General features: G+C 40.7%; 1 protein-coding gene across 2 annotated transcripts in view; it reads left to right on the top strand.

Annotated features, from left to right (window-relative positions):
- Nucleotides 1-22,230, top strand: part of VMP1 (vacuole membrane protein 1) — a 204,593-nt gene that overhangs the window by 79,422 nt on the left and 102,941 nt on the right. For both annotated transcript variants that reach the window (XM_063455315.1, XM_063455305.1), the window contains exon 6: nucleotides 13,797-13,964. In XM_063455315.1, coding sequence (XP_063311385.1) covers nucleotides 13,797-13,964 — 168 coding nt within the window. The remainder of the gene's footprint in view (nucleotides 1-13,796; nucleotides 13,965-22,230) is intronic.

Here is a 22,230-nt window from a genome sequence, read left to right as displayed (position 1 = left end):
GTCCCTGCCAGCTTTTTGCCATAGAACAAGTAGTTACATTGCATTACTGGAGGATTCTTACCTAGTAGAGGTTTTTTTTTTTTTGACAAAATATATATAAATGACGGGTAATAAAACAATTAAGTCTCACGTTGGAAATGTAGCACAATAACCATTGTGTTTGTATGGGAATAAGACTGTTTGGCCTGTTTTGTACACCAATTGCCAAGGTCTGTACAGACTTTGGCAACTGGTGCGCAGGAGAGGCTCAGGGGAGACAAAACTGTGGCTTTTCTAAATATGAACTTTTAGCAGAAGCAGATGTCCAGAGCAGATCATATATGCCCCGCCAAAACCGTAGGATAATGTCTCGCTGACTTCATTTTGGACAGCTGGCTAAAGTTGTCAGAAAGCAGGCACATAATGCATGGAGTCTTTGTGGTGATATTTTTTTTTGTCTGGGAGTGTTTACCACAAAAAGCATAAGCAGTTGTCATTTTTTTTTTTTTTTTAAATTACAGTTTTAAAAAAAATATATAATTATGTGGATTTTTCCATAATTGTGCAATTTATTTATTAGTTATAAGATTACATGAAATGATCATCGTGAGTGTTAAATTGTGGAGTTTAGTTTTGCAGCTGTTTTTGTGAAATAAAGGACACTGTTTTGTTTCCATCACATATTTTGCACTGTAAGCCTTTTGGTCTTATGACTTGCTGTTTTTGTATTCTGTTTTTTCTGGCTGCAGCACAGCTGGAATAATACACACTGTAACCTATTACTGGAAGTAGTGTTGGTAGATGTAAAAAAAAAGTATTATGCTGTGCCGGCTACAGGATATAGTAATCATACAAAGATGCTGGAACTTTGGCTTTCGTGTTCTTTTCTAATACAAAAACCTATTAACCCATTTCTTTTGTTTTGCTTTTTAATGATCTGTGCAAACAATTCTACCACCACTAGAGGGCTTGTCTTGTCTAATGCAGCATGTACATGCTTCCTTCAAGGAGAAAAGCCATTACTAGAACAGTAACTACACTCCAGCTGTGTTTGAACTTCCATCACTCTCAGCCAGGCCAGATAAAGTTACAGTAACTCTAAAATCGTATATTGTGTGAATTTTAAAACCTGGAGATTACATTATATTGTTTAAAACATAAAGCTTCACTCGTTCCACAGCACAGTGCTTAATTAGCTAAAAAGCGCTCTATCTGTCTATCAATCTATCAAAAACAGTCTTCTTTTGTGTATATATTTATTATTTGATGAATATGTGCAATCTATACAATGGAAGACTATTTTTGTTTGGCAACAATAAAGGCAACCTAAATAATTGGAAGCAGTCAGAGAAACTGTAATTATTGAATTTAATCATGTATTTTCAGGCAATACCCAGTCTAAAGGACCACAATAGTATTAAGAATACAAAGTGAAAACAGCAAGAAGCGCCTCTAGTGGCTGTCTGGTAGATGGCCACTAGAGGCAGTCTAAGCACTGCAATGTGTCTCTGAAAACTACAATGTTACATTGCAGGGGTAAAGAGGACTGGGACACTGCACCCAGACAACTTCAATGAAAAAGTGTCCCTTTTTTATAGCCCATAGACTTTTTTATTAATTACAAGTTATCAGTGGTAATTAGTCCTTGAATGCTACTTGCATGCCTATATTTCATGTTATTACAAGTTAGTATAGAATACACAGATCTCTAAAGGGACAGTTTAGGCACTATAACAACTTAAAGGGACTCTATAGTCACTACAGCTTATTGAATTTGTTCTGGTGAGTAGAATCATTGCCTTCAGGCTTTTTGCTGTAAACACTGTCTTTTCAGAGAAAATGCAGTGTTTACATTACAGCCTAGTGATAACCTCACTGGCCACTCCTCAGATGGCTGTTAGAGATCCTTCCTGGGTCATGGCTGCCTAAAATGCATCCAAACATTCAGTATCTCCTCCCTCTGCGTGCAGACACTGAGCTTTCCTCAAAGAGATGAATTGATTCAATTCATCTCTATGAGGCGATGCGGATTGGCCAGGGCTGTGTTTGAATCATGCTGGCTCTGCCCCTTTGTCAGTCTCAGCCAATGCTATGGGGAAGCACTGTGATTGGATCAGGCTACCACTTTTGATGATGTCAGCAGACAGCTTGTTTTTTTTTTTTTTTTTTTAGGCAAACAGCATGCAGAGTTACAGCTTCTGGCTTGAATACAGTAAGATGTTGCTATATTTATGGAGGCAGGAGGGCTAGATGGTGGTTTTAACACTATAGGGTCAGAAATACAGGTTTGTGTTCCTGACCCGATAGTGATCCGTTAATTTAAATAAAGTTACAATGGTGCCAGGTGACCCCTGGGCGCACTCTACACCAAAGTTGCTTCCCTCTCCGTTTTAGTTTCAGGAAGCAGTGTGCCGTCAAGTAGAGGCTCCGCTGTTTTTGGCTGAGAGCAGTCAGCTGACGCTGCCAGCCATTCATGACTCCCCGCTCACAAAACTGGCTTGGAAAGAAATGTACACTTTCTAAAGCCAGATGCCCCCTGGGGGCACTGACAATCGGCGCTGGAGGCAACTTTGTGGTTAAACTATTGGAGAACACTTGAACATCTTGAGGTAAGAGTGTGCCCAGGGACCTCCTGACACCATAACAACTTCATTTAGATGTATTTAGTGTTCCTTCAAGTACTCTTTCTGTAAACTGATGCTGATGTAGCTGCCATAACTGCAAATCAATTTTTATGTATGTTCAAAAAATAGTTTTGCCTTAGCTCTGAATTATGGAACACCAGACAAGATCTCTGCTCTCTGTGGTCTGCAATTTCTATAGAATGTAACCTACAGGGACCTACCTCTAATAGCGTTCAAGAGATCCACTACTTCCATCACTGTGTAATACATCAGGGAGGCAATCTAAGTTATTGTATTCTGATCTATGATGATGATATAATGGCATGATTGATTTACTGTTCTTATGATAAGGATGCCACTGTACATGTGATTTTTTTGTAAAAGGAATTGATCAACAGCATATGACATATTCCTACATGCAGTTAACCCTCTCATCTCCAAAGGGTTGAACAACACAATGCTACGTATTGATATTGTCCTCCCAACGAAAGTGTTAAAGGGACTCTCCAGCCAACCCGTTTTACTCACCTGGTTCCAGCGCCGGGAGCCTTGTGAAGCCGCGTCCCCTATTTCATCAAAATGACGAAATAGGCGGGCGTGAGCAGGGAGCAATCAGACGCTTCCATTTGACTGACAGCTCAGATTGCGGTCTTTTCCCGCCCCCTCTCCTCTGCTGACAGGCAGGAGAGAGTAGGCGCGCACACAGTGCCTTCTCTCTCCTGCACACGTCAGACGTATTTTAAAACGTCTGACGTGTACATGGCCTTTTTAGGGCCATGCATGATAGGAAGTCCCTCTGGTGGCTGTCTGAGTGACGGCCACTGGAGGTATACCTATCAATCAATGTAAACACTGTATTTTCTCTGAAAATACAGTGTTTACATTAGATTGCCTGCAGGGAGCTATAGATCTCACCTGAACAACTACATTAAGCTGTAGTTGTTCAGGTGACTATAGTGTCCCTTTAAATGTAAAGATCAATTCACTTAAACCATTTTCTTTGAGTGTTGTATTGTTGAAATGCATTTCTTTGTGTGGCTGAATTTGAAAGTGTTTACTTTCTGTCCACAATACATATTTTTTTAACCCCTTAAGGACACATGACGTAAATATTCCGTCATGATTCATTTTTATTCCAGAAGTTGTGTCCTTAAGGGGTTAAAGTAAGTTTTAGTGTATTTGAAGAAAAGAGAGAAAAAAAGTGTGCATTATAAGTGGCGATAGTTGGTTCCTCTTCATAGGGGAACAGAATAAACTATATTAACACTGGGGTCACTGCACTTTTTAAAAGAATTCCATATCTGCTTTGTGCTGGCTGAGAGTATTCATTCACTTCTTACTTAAAACCTGGCATGAATAGGCCAACCAAAGTATTGATTTTTTTGATTGGGTAACTAAAATTATAGATCAGGGTGGTGCAGTAGACATTGCTTACCTAGATTTCAGTAAGGCTTTTGACACTGTTGCACATAGAAGGCTTATCAATAAACTACAATCTTTAAGTTTGGATTCCAATATTGTTGAATGGTTTAAGGCAGTGGCTGAGTGACAGGCAACAGAGGGTTGTAGTCAATGGAGTATATTCGAAGCTTGGGCTTGTCACCAGTGGGGTACCTCAGGGATCTGTACTTGGACCCATTCTCTTTAATATTTTTATTAGTGATATTGCAGAAGGTCTTGATGGTAAGGTGTGTCTTTTTGCGGATGATACTAAGATATGTAACAGGGTTGATGTTCCAGGAGGGATAAGCCAAATGGAAAATGATTTAGGTAAACTAGAAAAATGGTCAGAGTTGTGGCAACTGACATTTAATGTGGATAAGTGCAAGATAATGCATCTTGGACGTAAAAACCCAAGGGTAGAGTACAAAATATTTGATAGAGTCCTAACCTCAACATCTGAGGAAAGGGATTTAGGGGTGATTATTTCTGATGACTTAAAGGTAGGCAGACAATGTAATAGAGCAGCAGGAAATGCTAGCAGAATGCTTGGTTGTATAGGGAGAGGTATTAGCAGTAGAAAGAGGGAAGTGCTCATGCCATTGTACAGAACACTGGTGAGACCTCACTTTGAGTACTGTACACAGTACTGGAGACCCTATCTTCAGAAGGATATTGATACCTTAGAGAGAGTTCAAAGAAGGGCTACTAAACTGGTTCATGGATTGCAGGATAAAACTTACCAGGAAAGGTTAAAGGATTTTAACATGTATAGCTTGGAGGAAAGACGAGACGGGGGGGATATGATAGAAACATTTAAATACATAAAGGGAATCAACACAGTAAAGGAGGAGACTATATTTAAAAGAAGAAAAACTACCACAACAAGAGGACATAGTCTTAAATTAGAGGGACAAAGGTTTAAAAATAATATCAGGAAGTATTACTTTACTGAGAGGGTAGTGGATGCATGGAATAGCCTTCCAGCTGAAGTGGTAGAGGTTAACACAGTAAAGGAGTTTAAGCATGCGTGGGATAGGCATAAGGCCATCCTAACTATAATATAAGGCCAGGGACTAATGAAAGTATTTAGAAAACTGGGCAGACTAGATGGGCCGAATGGTTCTTATCTGCCGTCACATTCTATGTTTCTATGTTTCTATTTGTCTATATTCATGATTCTAGGGGGTCTTGATTAGATCTCCTTCCAACTAAATTTTGTGACCTATAATATTCCTGCCATAGGTTTTTAAAACTGTTTTATTCTACTCTAAAGAGCATTGGAGTCCATTGCTATCAAGCGTAGTATAGGCCTTTTAGATATGACACCTGCCCCATATCTGTCAATTATTCCTGGGTTATCTTAGACCAGGCAAAGGCAACCTTTGGCACTACAGATGTTTTGGACTGCACCTCCCATGATGCTTTGCCAGCATTGAGTGTCAGCCTTATAGGGGATGTAGTCCACAACATCTGGAGTGCCGAAGGTTGCCTACCCATGTCTTAGACCATATTTCCTAGCGAGCAGAACTCCTCCAGGCAAATGCTTACATAGTTACATAGCTGAAAAGAGACTTGTGTCCATCAAGTTCAGCCTTCCTCACATTTCCATACATTTAAACCAATTACAAGATTATTCCTTTTTGCCAGAGGGAATGGAGTGGCAGTCATCACTGATGCACTGGCAATCAGACCAGAATGCGGTATCTAGGGTAAGGTGCGAAATGCTCTGGTTTGATGTGCTGGAGGGGAGGTAAGTATTTAACAAAAAAAAAATTAGACAATGGATTATAAAAAAAACTAGGACTTATGATATATTTGACTTAATTGAAAATCGGAAAGGTTAACCCAAAACGAAGGGTGCACTTTAACATATTCCTGTAACACGTAAATATGTAATCAGAATTAGTATGCCAGACAAAGACCTTTATAGCAACAAGACCCTCTAATATATCAAATTTAATTTCAAGTACCATTATTTGTTTGAATGAAACATGTTTTAAAGATACAGGTATTAGCTACCTAGTGTGTTGCTATCCTCCTTCCCCCCCTCAGTGCAGGTTCTCAGGGTGAAATGGCAGATTCTCAGATTTACTTAGTTTGGCACTAAATCCTTCAGATTCTGTACTAATTTAATTTAGTGTGATCCTCCCAATTGGTGTTTTACTACAGTTGCAGTTTATGTAGCTAAGCCATTGACCAAGTTACTGACTAAACCAAGGATGTTGTATGTTCTAAAACCTTTTGGTTTACATGTTAACTGGCATTAGAACTGTTGAATAGTCACAATTCACTAGTTTCAACGTACAAATATTTGTTATTGGGAAGAATACCCATGATGCTAAGGCCACACAAACACAATCTTTCTGATACATGCACTAAAATACCATCAGTACAACAGATGTGTGGTAATTCTTATTGCCCTGTCTAAGAAGTTGAATTATTAACCCTCTGTTTTGTTGATGAGCTTTTACACCTTGCACTTGGTACTTATTTAGATCTGAGTTTGGCAAATTTATGTGGTACTGTTGAATTCCTTCCCCCCCTCTCCCCTCCTTGTATGCCTTCCCATGTCAAGAAGGAAGTTACTATTATAGCTGTCTGTGGCTTCCAACAGATTACAATTTGTGAAAAAAGTGATAAGTGCTCTCTATCCAATAAAGCAGCTATTCACCAACAAGGAGTTCCTCTTACCTTGTGAACAATAGAACAAAACAAGCTAGTAAATTAGGTGGACAGCGATAAGAATTATTATAATAAAATCATAAATACACAGGTAGCAGCAGATTTCTCAATTATGTGTCTTACTCTTTAAAAAAAAAAAAAAAAAGCTCTATTTTAGGAGCCTGGACGGAACAATCTAAGGATTTCTTTTTGCTGGTATCCGATTCCCAAGGTAGTGCGGTTCATCATATGAAAAAAATAAGGATGTATACCAATGGTACAGTACGTATGTAAAAGTAGGATAAGTAAATAATATTTGACCTACTTACATTTGAGAGAGCAATGACCTGCTCTAGTGTATGGAGCTTTAGGTGGAACAATCCCCACCTAGGGATATATGTAGATCCGGAACAGCAGAGTGATGGTGAGAGTATACTGGCTCAAGAGTGACTGGGTATTAAAACAGAATCTTTATTAATAAACAGAATGAATAAAACTATTTAAAAGTGAACTATATAGTAAAAAGTACTATAAATAAAACCAGTCCTTGTAGGCAATCCTTAATGTGGAAATATGTCCTTGTAACCACCATAGAAATTATATTTTTCTTCTCCTGAGGCATTACCATGCATCTGGATGACACTGTTAATAATTAGCAGAGGAAATTAACTTATTTGCCTTGTTCACTAGTATTCAGCTGCCTCCATGTGGGATTCCTGGGGTACTTGCATCAAATGGGAAGGTTTTTTTTTTTTTTTTTTACATGGTGGCCATTATCTTATTGTATTGGCTACCACTGTCACTTTTGGTTCATTTTCCTATGCTTTCATTCTGTAAGTGAGCATCAAAACGGCTCGGTGAGATTACGTTACAACATTGAGATTATGCCATTGATTCTGTAATATAAACATCACAAATAATGCCTCACAGAACAAAATTGCAACCAATATTTTTCAGCTGAGAAACCATTGACCCAAACGATCAATAACCATATCAAATCCTAAGAATGTTGGGTATTGCACCAAGTAGATTTTCTAGACTCTTGTATGAATTTCAACTCCAGAGAAGGATTGTAACCAGGTGTCAAAATCCTCAGGTGACTTTTTTTTCGATGTGTCGGCCGTTCCATAAAAATGTTTACAGGCATTTTTCTGTGTTTTCCAAGTGCTGCCTCGACTGATTGGAAATATCAGGAAAGATACTGCAAAAGATTCTGGCTTGGGTAAAATGGATTTAAAGCACACATGTTTGTCTTTAGATTGCTTGTAAATGTCAGTTGAGTGCAGACCTGTTTTCTATATAGCTTGGCAATTTTGTGACGTAGATTTTTAACAGCATGTCTCTTGAAGAGAGAATGCTTACCCTGAGGCACACATAAACTCTTACTGGCAACTGGAAACCACCCGCCTCTAAAGTCTATTATTTAACATAGAAGATGTTTGATGTTACTTTAAACTGCACATGTTTTGGAGTTTTCTACACAAATAATTTGGCCATGGAGATAATGCAGTCTTGTGCCTTTTTCATGCATTGGGGAGCTTATACAGCATGTATTTGTACTCCTTCCAGAACTGTAAACAATTTGAAAGGGTGTACCCCACCATAATGCAATAGATGCATTACAGAAGTGTCTTTGATAAGAATGGAAGACACTCATAGGTATAAAACTGGTCACATTTCTCCAATTTCAAAACGTGTTGATGTACATCTGAGCTACAGACTGATGCTATTCCTCAGTCCACCATTTGCTGCATCTTCAAATTATTTGTTGTAAAAGAGTGCTTTTGTAAACAGAAATTTAAATGTCTGTTTTCTAAAAATCTGAAAATTCACTAATGAATTGTAACAAGAGGCATTCTGGAACCATGACTAATTGGTCATTATATGTACATATTTTCATGCAAATGTAAATGAATTAAATGTCTTTTTTCTAAAAATCTGAAAATTCACTAATGAATTGTAACTCAGACAATTAATTTCCCCTTGGAGAAACATGTTTTGTGTGTAAAATACTTAGCACGTTTTTTTCCACCTATTTTGTATTATTTGTTAGTAAATTTCTGATTCATGCCTGTCTAGGGGTATCTTTGTCTGGAGAGAATCTTTTGAAGTGGTAAATCTTTATATAATGATGGATTGCATGCTATGTCTAGCTTTTTTTTTTGTTTGTTTTGTTTGCGCTGAAGTCAGGATAATGACTTTTGGCAGGACTTGTATATGGGATAGCCTTGTAGTATATGGTTACAACTTATTACAGATATAAATCAATGGCTTTTCCAGTTCTGTTTAGCTCAGATTTGTGAAGATTTGAATGCTCTTCACAAGAAAAGAAGCATGTGTTGGCTCCATTATATAAATATATATATATTTCTTTTTTAATTTTCTTAATTTTTTTTATTTTAAATGAAGAAATCAATAGATAATTTAGTACTTACTGTGATGACTTTTATTGGAAAAGCAATACCGGTAATTGAAAGTACAAACATTTTTGTCACATTGGTTAAAAAAAAAAAAAAAAAAAAGACCTGCTGAAGGTAGACGTGATTCAACAATGCAGAATGAGAGAAAACAGGAAAAGAAATGGCACACCATTTTCAAATTTAGATTCTGATGGCAGAGTAGTGTGAAATCAGAAGATGGAGATAATAAAGAATAGTTTGATTGTCAGAAACCAGACAACACAGAGGCACAAGGATGAGAGTGGAATTTGATATTTTTACGGCTAAATGTCTCTTGTATAATATCTAAATAATTGCTTGCAACCACAGAAGTTGAAAATCAAATGGCAGAAATATGCAAAGAAATATATTTTTATAAATGTGTGCAATTGTTTGTAGAAAAATAATGTCAGTGTTCAAATATTTAATGCTAAAAGCCAGTTGGGAGGCAATAATTACCTTGTAAAATTAGTGTGAATTCTATTTTCTCTTCTTATAACTTCAGGTTTTCTGTTTTGAAGCCTCCAATTCTATTGCACGGTTCCCAAATGGGAAAATAAATATATAAACCAAAAAACAACTTATATTGGTGAGTCTTATATGACAATATCCATTCCTTATGTATACATTTCCAAGGATGATCCCCACTCCGTATTCCGTCGTATTCCTTTTCAGTTTTGTCATACTGCACCGCCGAACTCCATTCTCAAATTCTATCCCAATGACCTATTCAAGACAACCTTTTTTTCCCTTTCTTTTTCCTCTTTCTTTTACTGCATCATAAATATATTTATTGGTTAAACAGAGGCGCTAGCGCTAGTAAAATCAGCAGATAGGTGGAGTCATCCTGAAAGTAAAGGCAATTCAAGTAGCAATATAAAAAATGTATTTTAAAAAGAAATATAGTTTTGAAAAATCTGATGTTTGCCAGATGACCACACTACACTATTATGGTAAATCGCATCATGAACTGTTGCGTTTTTTTTTTTTTATTTGTTTTGTTTTTAGGCAAGTATGACATACAGAGAGGTTTTCACAATAAATCAAATAACATCTATTTCTACGATTTGGACATTGCACAGTACAGTGACATGAGTACCTCATTTAGTTTGAATAAAGTAATATACGATTATCAATTCCAGCTAAATAGGTCATATTATTATAGAATAACAACTGGAAAGAAAAGCAAAATAGACCACTGGACAGTAAGGTGAGATGATGCACAAATTAAACCATATTAAGTAACATTGCTGCATTCAAGGTCAACGACCAGCACAATGGGAAGAGCTCAGCCAATTCCGGTAGAGGGGGAGCCGCTTTAATGGAAAGGCATGGTTCGAGGATAGTCACCTCATTGGTCCCAAGCAGTAACTTTAGCCAGCACAATGCTCTCACAGAGCTGGTAGTTCCCAGTGCCTAAATCTTTATACTGGAATCTTGTACAGCGCACCTAACTGTGCCGACCATAGACCCTTAGAGGGTGTGAGCTGTGCCAAGTGTTTCGTCCCCGTAAGAAGCTCTAGGCCCAGGTCAATGTATATATATGATCTAATATGAAATGTAATAAAAAGAGTGGGAGAAAGGTTAATATAAATAGAATGTAGGCAGCGGGTAACCCTCAAACCCTCTGAAGATAAAACATGTGACACAAAAAACAGAAGAGCTGCGCCAAAAGGTAGGTATTAAAGGACCACTATAGGCACCCAGACCACTTCCACTTAATGAAGTGATCTGGGTGCCAGGTCCCTCTAGGGTTAACCCTGCCTGCTGTAAACATAGCAGTTTCAGAGACAGCCGCTAGAGGCGCTTCCGCGCTTCTCACTGTGATTTTCACAGTGAGAAGACGCCAGCATCCATGGGAAAGCATTGAGAATGCTTTCCTATGGACTGACTGAATGCGCGCGCAACTCTTGCCGCGCATGTGCATTCAGCCGATGACGTCCAAAGGAGGAGGATAGTCCCCAGCGCCAAGGGAGCCTGGCGCTGGAGAAAGGTGAGTGTTTAACCCCTTTCTCCCCCTTCAGCCCGGCGGGAGGGGGGCCATGAGGGTGGGGCGACCTATTAATACTATAGTGCCAGGAAAACAAGTTTGTTTTCCTGGCACTATAGTGGTCCTTTAATATTAAAAGTAGTAATAATAGTATATACAATAGTCCTAAGACAATATAATTAGTATAGTCTCACTAGGTTAGTGGGACTAAAGTTCTAATAAAATCACCAAAAGATGAACCAAAAAAATTAAATAAAAGCCTAAAACAAAGTCTCACACAGAGGTAAATGCCTTTATGGAGTGCTGGTTTTTGGGTGTAGTGTCTTCAATTACTTATTTAGTTCAGCCTCCTTGCTCGTATGTAAAACAAGAATGGAAAAAGCCAATGGTGCAATATATACTGCCAAGTGAAGATAAAATAAATGGATAAAGTCAACTCACATTTTAACCCCTTAAGGACACATGACATGTGTGACATGTCATGATTCCCTTTTATTCCAGAAGTTTGGTCCTTAAGGGGTTAAAGAGCTATATCCAGCTCGGGGGTGAAGAGCGTACAGAGGTATAATCTCTGCTTAAAGGATGTGTGATAAGAGTCCTCAGGTGTGATGTCCAAAACTCAGGAGAGGAAAAAAAATAAAAGACAACTAATAGTGCTCTCAGTAAAATAAAAATGAAACATAAGTAAAATTGTACTCAAAAGTGGAGTGCAGGCAAACTGCACTATGGTATCAGCGTGGGTGGTATGATCCCCACCTCAGGATATACTTGGAGTCACACGAAAATAAAAGCAGGTAAAAGTAGGCTAGTCAAAAATGTGTAATTAAAAAGACGATTGGCACAATCTTGTAACCAAAAAAACTTTTTATTAAAAAAATGACACAGTTAAAATAACCATAACGCGTTTTGCCACTAGGGCTTTTTGAAATGAGGGATAAAGTTGGAATGTTGGAATAAAGAAATAACATTTCACTTTGGATAAATCCTGGGAGTGCTGATTTTTCTTCGCTTGTATATGTGTGTGTGTGTGTATATATATATATATTAATATTACATTCTTTATTTTGGTGTGCATAGACAAAGACTTTTAGCAAAAGTATATGCAACAATGAAAGGATGTGACTGTCTTAAAATATTGAGGATACTGTACTTTTTATATTATACCTTGTTAGATGACTTCACATAAAAATACAAAAAAAACACAGAAGGATAAAAATTCAGGCTAGGTCACATCCCTAGGCGCTGGTGACCTCTCCTCCCCCGTCGACATCGGCTCCCAAGTCGAGCCGAATGCGCATGCGCGCACATTCAAAGATGGGTGGAGAGAGATCAGGAGAGGACAGGTAGATTTGCGTGTCATCTGCATATAAATGATAATGGAAGCCAAAGAAGCTGATGAGTTTACAAAGGGAGGCAGTATAGATGGAATACCCAGTAGATCCTGGTGGGATCCAGTCTTGAGCATTCTTGATTCCCGCTTTTGTTTCATCTCGTGCTGAAGTAAAGCGTGTAGCCTGCTCTGCCGCCATGTAGGGGCCCTCTCCGCTGCTAAGGCCACGGACTCCTGCTTGTGACCTTCAGGCAACAATCTAGGTGAGTGGCTGCTCGATTGCAGTGGGGCAAGTTGAGGTATTCTGATTTCCAACTTTTGACAGAAGTCTGCAAAGATAATGTCTAGCTTAGTCATAACATCAGGTTTTGTACCATGAAGTTAGAGACACGCAGTGTCGGCCATGATGGGTGTGTCGCTGTGTTGTTTGCCTGCTTTTATGGCTTTGTCCAGCATTCCGTTTGAGTCAGGGTAGTATCCCTGGCATGGGCCATGGTCATCACTGCCCGTCCAAGTGAGGGTAACGCGGCACTTGCTCGATTTGGGCGGTTTCAGAGTAGCTCCGGACTGGGATAACAGCTGCCTTTTTAGCCCAGTGCACACAATACAGCATGCTCTTAAGAGTGTACTGTGTGGGCTCTGATCGAGTTGCTGACCGATGCATTGAGTTCCAGCTAGAGTGGTGAGTCGCAGGTTGCTGTCTGCGTCATCATTCAAACCAACGGCAATCACTACAAAATTAAAATAAAAATGCCTGCCTAAAGCACATAGTTTTCATTGCAAATGATACACCTGATATTTACACAGTCTAGCTAATTAGCACCCATAGTTGCATAGCTCAGAATGAGTGGCAATGCATGTTTGTACATTATGCGGAATGGACCCAAAGGCCAAGTTCAAAGCACATATATTATCGCTGCATTCATACTCCCATCGCTTACCCGCGCACTAACCAAAACCACAATAAATATTTTTAAATAAAAGGTGATTAGTACCACTTAATGGCTATGAAGTGAAAGCCTAACTGCCATTGTCAAGGCAAACCTCTTGGGCATGTCCTTTTGCAAAATCTATTAATGAGGCAAAAGGTGATTATAGGATTTTATTTTTTTAATCTAGTTAACCTTTTACAGGAAACACACGTATATGTTTATATAAAGTTCACGTAAAATTGTACAAAGAGAATTCCTACTGACATGTCGGCTTTAAAGTACGTTGTCATTTGCTATGTCATTGTAAATAATAACATGTACATATCAATAGATATTGTGTGATGATTAACCTTGAAATTGTTAATAAAAAATTTACTTTTTAAAAACTTGTTTTGACAGGGTCCTCACATAGCCTCGGTGACGCTTGCTGCTTATGAATGTAATTCGGTTAATTTCCCAGAACCACCATACCCTGATGCCATTGTATGCCCAGACGATGAGGGCGCAGAAGAAGCTATAACATTATGGACTATCATCTCAAAAGTCAGGCTAGAGGCCTGCATGTGGGTGAGTCTTATTCATTGGGGGATGGGATAATGTGTATGCTGTTGGCTCGAATCCTAGCTGGTCTACTCAACCCTTCACGATCATAAAAATCTGTTGGGTCATAGTACTGTTTTATGACTTACTGTAGAGCACTAAAATGCCTTCCACAAGAGGCAAAATATATACTGAATAGTGAATAATAAGCTTTCTAGTGTGTTGGCATTCCTTCCACAACAGCAAACAATGTTGATGCATAGATATCAATTCTGTTTATTTTATGAGATGAATGAAATTGTGCTGATGGACATTTTATGGGATAAGGTCAGGCTCTTTTGAATAAAATGAGATAGTGGAAAGCAGTTATATGTATATGCATTTTCTTTTTGTATCTGTCCCTAATATTACATTCCAATATTCTACCTTACACGTTTCACATTTCTGTATCTCTAAAAGCATGTTATGGTACTTTTTGAAAGTAAACCAAAATGTTCAAAGTCTATCTGTTCCTGTCCAAATCAATAAAATTAAATTGCGTATATACGCTGAAGTAATTAAGTCTGACACACGAGGTTCAGGTTAAAATAACTTCGAGAAAGTTTATTGGCAAGTGAGGAAAAAGCGGGCGCGCAGGCCCTTTTAAGAGGCATTTTGCGTCATCATTGATTATTAGAATATCAGCAAATAAACATCATCAATTGGATTAATTGTTAAGTGACGGAGTTAGTGTCTTACCTATTGGTTAGTAAAATTAAGAGGTTAGTCCCGTGCCCACCCATCAGAGGTGGGATTATTCTGGACACGGGTGGGGGACAAGGGGGTCCTAAGCGTCATTTTACACGGTCAGTGATATCAGGCTTTATGTCCAGGTGCAAGGTCTCTTATGAATAGAACATTTCATTACTACTGTGTTCTGTGGCCTTCAAACTGTACTATCTTACAAGCTCTTAAGGAGTAGCCGGCAAGTCTTAAGGAGTAGCCAGCACCTCCTGGTACTTGTCCTTGAAGGAAACACGGTCTTTGTCTACTGTATTAATTGGGTTGAGAAGTTCAGTCACGTAATGTAGTTTTAAAATGAACAAGTTAAGTCATGAGGACAAAATGGAGGATTGAATAAGTCAGGTTAGGAGGACAAAATGGAGGACGAAGTCACAGTATAAAGTTAAAATGGAGTTAGTACAATAATTCAATACAAGTACAATAATAATTTTTAATAATTCCACATCAGTCCCCCCTATGAAATGTTAGATTCTAAGAGATAAAACTTTATTATGTTAGTATCAGAAGACGTGTTAACCCAAAGGCACAGAAACCCCGTAGCTGCTAGCTAGATGTTAATGCAAAGTGCAAGGCTGTCCCTAGATCTGACCCTAATAGGCTAACCATCCGTCAGTATGGCTCTCGAACGCTTCACACCCAAGGGTATCCCATGGCAGCTAACCCACCACTTCTCCACATGGGGCCTTTACCATTCACTGACAGATGCTGTCCCTAATCTAGTCCCTTCCTAGAATTCCTGCACTTTATCAACAAAGGGGATAATTTGCAGCGGCAGACAGGGTGAGTTGATGTCTTGGAATTCTTGGTCATCAACTTCGAGATGGGTCAAAGTGGGTGCTGCTTGGTCAACAGTCTTCATGAGGGATTTTCTCAGACATGGGAGGACACAACAAAAGAGAAGAGCAAAGATAAAAAGAAAAATTAGTATAGCCATACCAATCTGCATTAAAGCCTTTTGCCATCCTGTCATCCAACCAAACCATCTTTCCCAGGGATCTTTTATCCCAGAATTCCTTTTTAACTCTTCTGACAGGTCATTTAATTTTTCTATAGCTAGTGTGACTTTACCATTAGGGCCTGTGTTTTCTGGGATGTAGGTACAACATGTCATAGTGTCGGGCAAAATCTTACAAACCCCTCCTTTTTCGGCTAAGATCATATCTAGGGCCATTCTATTCTGGAAAGTCATTTGGGATGTGGCCTGCAACTGTTCGGCCAACCCCTGGAGGGCGTCTCTGGTGTAATTGACAAAACGCTGTTGATTATAATAAATGTAATTTATCCAATTTAGATTCTTGTTTGCGGTAACTATGGTAAAAATTGATTCAAATCCTGCAGCAACTTCATCCCTAGCTTTAAACTCGTTGGGCACCCCCCTGGGCACTCCAATGGCATCAATATATACATGAGGATCAAAACTTCCTTTCACTGGGGCGTCACGTTTTACCTTAGTGTGGCTGAACTCATGGGTGTTGAGGTGTGTGTCAGAAATAATATGTATAGGCATAATGGCCTTAGTCAAAGTACACTCTCCCCACCATTCTGTGTCCATTCTGGATCTTAGCTGTAAATCCCCACACAACCAATAAATGTCCCCTAGTGACCTAGTGTGATGTTGCAGCAAACGTACAGGGACAGTTCTGTATGTAGCACAATAGCCTTTGGAAAAGTTACCTACAAATTTACCAATACCATCGTACATGGCATAGCAAGTGTAATTACCTTTATATACGGTAATACCATCAGGGGGTTTGACATCGTTGGCTAGGAGAGGATACTCCTTTGTCCATGCAATACATATGGACCTGTTAAAATTATAGTGGTAGGCAAAAAGGCTTAAAATACATTCTTCTATATCTACAGGTAGGATTAAAGGTACGGTACCCAGGTGAGGCCGGGCACCTCCACACACGTAACATGCAGTTCTATTATGCTTATTAGCATTATATTTCATCCATTCTAACCATAAATTTACATCATTAAAACCTGTTTCAGCGGCCATGGTATCTTCAAAGGTGGGGTTAGCAATGGCCATCATGTCTTGAAAGGTCTGGATATGAGGTTTTAATGGGTTAGGGACCATATGGGTGGCCCCTTGCCACTCAGAAGAGTTGCACATATCTTTAAGGTAGAAATGCCCTAATTTTTGGTAGGAACCCTTTTTCCAATACATTCCCATCACATACTGGTCTGCATCTGTTGGGCTTGGATGCTCAATGTTAAGGATTAATTTCATTGGTGTACTCCCCCCAGGCTTTCTCAAAGTCATTCTCTGGAGGAGGGATCTACCATGATCATCTACTTTAGATACGGCACTTTTTGGTTTGTAACCCCAGGCAGGCCCGGCATTCCATCCCGCCGCCCCCCAATGGTCACAATTGTGCCCCCATTGCTTGTCAACTACACAAACATATGGGTCTTTCGAATGAGGGATATCTCTATAGATGCTCTGGATTTGTGGTGTGGGAAATGGGCATTCTACAATATCACAATAGTCAAAGGTATAAGTAGCCACCTGGGTGCATGATGAATTATACCAGAAGGTGTACCCACTAATGTCTTTGGTAATGGCTACTTGCTGGGCCTTCATAAGGCTAATTAAGGAGAAGATGTACCAGAGATACATGTTTGTGCGATATTCGCTTCCTCTGGGGCAGGAGATTTCTTGCAGTGGGAAGCGTGGACCCAATTTGGCCTACCGGCCAATTTGACGGAGGTTGCGGTAATCAGGAGAACTTGGAATGGACCGTCAAATCTTGGTTCTAGGGTATTTTTCCGCACAAACTTCTTGATCAGGACCCAATCTCCGGGAAGCAGGTTATGGGAACCTGTATCCAATTCAGGATCTGGAATTGAAGAGAAAACTTGGGCATGTATTTTGTTTAAAACACTTGCAAGTTCAGTTACATAATCTACTAAAACATCTGATTGGAGCTGTAACTGCTGTGGATAATAACAACCTAACCTGGGTGCTGTCCCAAATAGAACTTCATATGGGGACAGTGAATGCTTCCCTCTAGGTGTGTGCCTAACACTAAATAAAGCTATTGGCAGGCTTTCTGGCCAGGGCATCTTTGTTTCTTGTGACATTTTTAACATTCTGGTTTTTAGGGTGCCATTCATGCGCTCCACTTTACCACTACTTTGTGGGTGGTAAGGGGTATGGAAGGCCAGAGTCACCCCTAGAGCAGTCCAAATTTCTTTAGTCACAGTTGCTGTAAAGGCTGGGCCTTGATCACTCTCAATGACTTCTGGGAGTCCGAATCTGCATACAATATCTGTAATTAGGCGCTTTGCGGTTGTCTTTGCAGTGATATTGGCCACTGGGTAGGCTTCTGGCCAGCCTGAGAACATGTCCACTATTACTAGTGCATATTCATGGGGCCCACTCTTGGGCATTTGGATGTGGTCAATTTGAATTCGCTGGAAGGGGTACATGGGCTTTGCCAGGTGTTTCGCAGGCACCTTAATTGGTCTTCCTGGATTGCATTTTGCACAGATGACACAGGCCTTGCAAAAGCTATTGATCAATGTTGTGATTCCAGGTGCTTCATAATACTTCTGTATGAGGGCGGCCATCAATTCTTTTGACAGGTGCGCAGGCCCATGTGCCCATTGGACCACTGCTGGGTATAGATTTCTGGGAAGACAAAATTTGAAGTTGTTGTAATATATTCCGTCCTTTTGGACAGCTCCTTTCTTTTTCCATTTCTGGATTTCCTCAGGAGTGACTGCAGCTTGTTGTTCTTGTAAGATTCGCAAATCAGTAGGAAGAGTTTGCAAAGCAAAAATAGGGACTTCTTCTTCTTCTTCTTCTTGTCCGGACACTTCTTCATCCACTTCCTGCAAATCCCTGGCCGCTAACTTAGCAGCTTGATCAGCCAAATGGTTGCCCTTTGCTTCATCTGTATCCAATTTCCCATGGGCCTTGACTTTCAAAACGGCCACCTCTTCGGGAAGTAGGAGGGCATCCATTAGCTCCTTGATTGCAGTGCTGTGTTTGACTGGTGTACCGGCGGTGGTAAGAAATCCTCTTGTCTTCCAAATTAGGCCGAAGTCATGTGCCACACCCAGAGCATATCTTGAATCTGTATAGATGTTGGCACGTTTTCCTTCGGAAATTTTGCAGGCTGAAGTCAGAGCCTGTAATTCAGCTTCTTGTGCAGACATTGCTGGTGGTAAGGATGATGATTTAATAACTTCATCTGTTGTGGTTACGGCATATCCTGTATGATATGTTCCTCCTTCATCGGCATATCTTGATCCATCCACAAACAGGGTAAAATCCGGATCTGGTAATGGATTCTCATGCACAGTTGGTAAGTGCACTGTTTCCATTTTCATCTGTTCAAAACAGTCATGAGGTGTTTCTGGGTCATAATCATTCTTTATGACCAGGTCTTGAAATTCCTTTTCCAGGAAATGGCGTGGCCATGCTTCCAGAAGGTCAGTTGTTGGGTATTTGACAATACCATTTTCCTGTAGCTGTTCTTCATTCATGGTGGCCCATAGTTTTGCCATGGGCCCAAGATCATTCCATGACTTTGTCTTCAACTTGGTAACAGGAATATGTGGGATAGCGGTATCCCAATGGCGGTAGAGGTAGTTAAGTTGTTGAGGTAGCTGGACCAAGACCATGCTATTACCTTCAGAGTCACAATAAAAGTCTTGTGCAGTGAGCTTTACATCGGTCCAGTGGTAAAGCTCATCTTCATAGCAAGGTTCGGGAGTAATATTTGGCTTGTACCACATGGTACAGAAGGCGTAATCCGGGCCTTCACAAAGAGGTGTCTCATCTTCATGAAATGACAAATGTGGATGCATGACTTTCTTGATACATCCACAGAGCAGGTAGATGTAGGTTTCATCTGTGATAAATCCATAATAGATACCCCCCTCAGGGAGTGGAAGAAGAGTGGACGGATTAAGCACTTGACATCTTTGGATGGAAATGTTGTCAGGCAAAAGAAGATGACACTGTAGGCGCAGGTGTCTGGCTGGAGACACGTGCTTGAGCTGGACTTGGTTGACGATGGCAGAGATGTCATGAGGGGCCAAAACAACCAGAGGGTGGCCAAGGACCAGGTCTGAGGTCTTCTCTATGAGTTCTCTCGCAGCAAAAACAGCCCTGAGACAGGAAGGAGTCCCTCTGGCCACAATGTCCAGTTGACATGAGAAATATCCAATAGGCCTCTGGCGGCCTCTTAAGTCATTAGTTTGGGTGAGCACTCCTGTTGCGTGGCCTTGTCTTTCAGAGACAAACAATTTGAAGGGTTTGGAGTAGTCAGGTAGGCCCAAGGCAGGAGCAGAGGCAATGGCCCGTTTTAAAGCATCGAAATTGGCCAGGGCTTCATTGGTTAGACAGAACGGGTCAGACTTAAGAGCATCATAGAGAGGTTGCATAAGCAGAGAGGCTTCAGGGATCCATGCTCTGCAGTAGGAAATGAGGCCTAGGAAGGCATGAAGAGACTTTGAAGTCCTTGGAGGTGGAATGTCCAAAACAGCTCTTACCCGGTCCCGAGTAAGATGTCTGGTACCTTGAGATAGGCAATGTCCAAGGAAGATCACTGAAGATTGACAGAATTGTAGCTTGATGAGTGAAGCTTTGCATCCTTGTTCTGCCAAATAGCAAAGGAGACTAAGTGAACACCTTTTAGTAGTGGGTACATCATCTCCACATAGCAATAGATCATCCACATACTGAAGCAGGACAACTTCTGGGTGCTCAGCTTGCCATGGGTCAAGGATGGTGCCCATGGCCTTAGCAAATTGACTTGGAGAATTTTGTGCCCCTTGGGGCATGACAGTCCAGGTATACTGTTGCATTTCATGAGTGAAAGCAAACAGGTATTGACAGGATGGGTCCAGTGGGACACTGAAAAAGGCATTGGCCAGGTCAATAACTGTGAAGAATTTTGCAGATGGTGGGACTCCAGAGAGCAGAGTATGAGGATTTGGTACAAGAGGGGTGTCCAGGACGGTAGCTTCATTAACAGCACGGAGGTCCTGGACCATCCTGTACTTCTCTGGTTCACCCTTTGGAGTTTTCTTTTTCACAGGAAATAACGGGGTATTGCATTCAGATTTACATTTTACCAGGGCACCCTTCTCCAAGAGTGCCTTGATGTGGACAGAAATTGCAGCGGACTGTGCTGGTTTTAATGGATATTGTGGTTTTCTTGGTAACTTAGCTCCTGGAATAAGCTTTACCACCACAGGGGGAACATTTAGGTGACCTATGTCCTCTGGGCCTGAGGACCATAACTTAGCGGGCACCTGTGTTTTTAATTCCTCTGGGAAATTGGACCTTAATTCTGCTGCCCCCTCACGGGGCTTTTCTAAATGCAGCATCAGAGGCAAAGAGCATAGGGCTGAAGTGTCTGATACAGACAGAGGTGTAAACATTTCTACCTGCCCATCCGGGGTAAAAGTGATGGATGCTTGCAGGCGTGAGAGGACATCAGCACCTAACAGGTTAATGGGGCATGTGGAGGATACTACAAAGCGAGCGAGCAGGCTAGAACCAACTCGCAGCGGAGTTGTTAAAGGGCTACGTCTTGGCTGGCCATCCACTCCAACACAAGAGACATCAATACTGGACAGGAAGGATGGGTCTGGCAGGTCTTGTTCTCGTAGAACACTACGGGCTGCACCTGTGTCAACTAGAAATGTGGTGGGGTGGCCTTCAATGGGTAAAGTCACTGTGGCAAGTGGCCCCCCTTTGTCCCCTGTAGACACTGCCATGACAGGGGTCACAGACACAGGCTTGCCAATTTCCTATTCATCGGGTTCCTCAACTATTGGAACCTGTTTGGTGGCTTTGGGAGCCGGGGCAGGCTTGGGTAGTTTTCTGGGTTCCCTTTGCTCCCTTTTAGGTTCTGGACAGTCATTCCTAAAGTGACCCTTTGCTCCACAATTAAAGCAATGTCCCCCCTCCTCCGGTCTGGGACCTCTTGGGGCTGGAGCGGAGCGGGATACCATGAGAGGAGCTGAAGTAGGTCTCCTTGGGGTCTGAACGGATTCCAAACCTCTAGCAACTAAAAGCAGGGTATCCAGGGGAACAACCTTATATTCAGGGCGTGCGGCAATGATTCCCTTGCGTATAGAGTCTTTAACACCTTGGACAAACGCACCTGACAGCATTTGTGAATGAATCTTATCTGTAAGATCAAACCCCAAATCTGTGAACATTTGATACAGTCTTGCATGAAACCTTTCCACTGATTCTCCTTTATCTTGAATAACATCAGTAAGGCCAGCAGCCTGATCCGCAAGTTTGTCCTTAGCCCATTCTCTTAATTGGGTGCAAAAAGTTACTCCAGAGGGGTAATCAACATCACTGCTGAGCAAATCTGTACTGAGGTGTCGGGCCATACTCGGCCAATATGCATCCCCTGCTTTGATAGCACAAATGCTCAGCAAATCACGCCATGCGGCGGAATAAGTCTTTTGAATTTGAACTATCCCTCGGTAGAAGGGCATAGGCTGTTTTTCTGGGTCAGGGAGTGAT

This window comes from Pelobates fuscus, chromosome 1, assembly GCF_036172605.1.
Source record: "Pelobates fuscus isolate aPelFus1 chromosome 1, aPelFus1.pri, whole genome shotgun sequence".
NCBI classification, from domain to species: domain Eukaryota; kingdom Metazoa; phylum Chordata; class Amphibia; order Anura; family Pelobatidae; genus Pelobates; species Pelobates fuscus.
The sequence above is the reverse complement of the archived record's forward strand: the minus strand, read 5'-3'. Positions and strand labels throughout refer to the sequence as shown.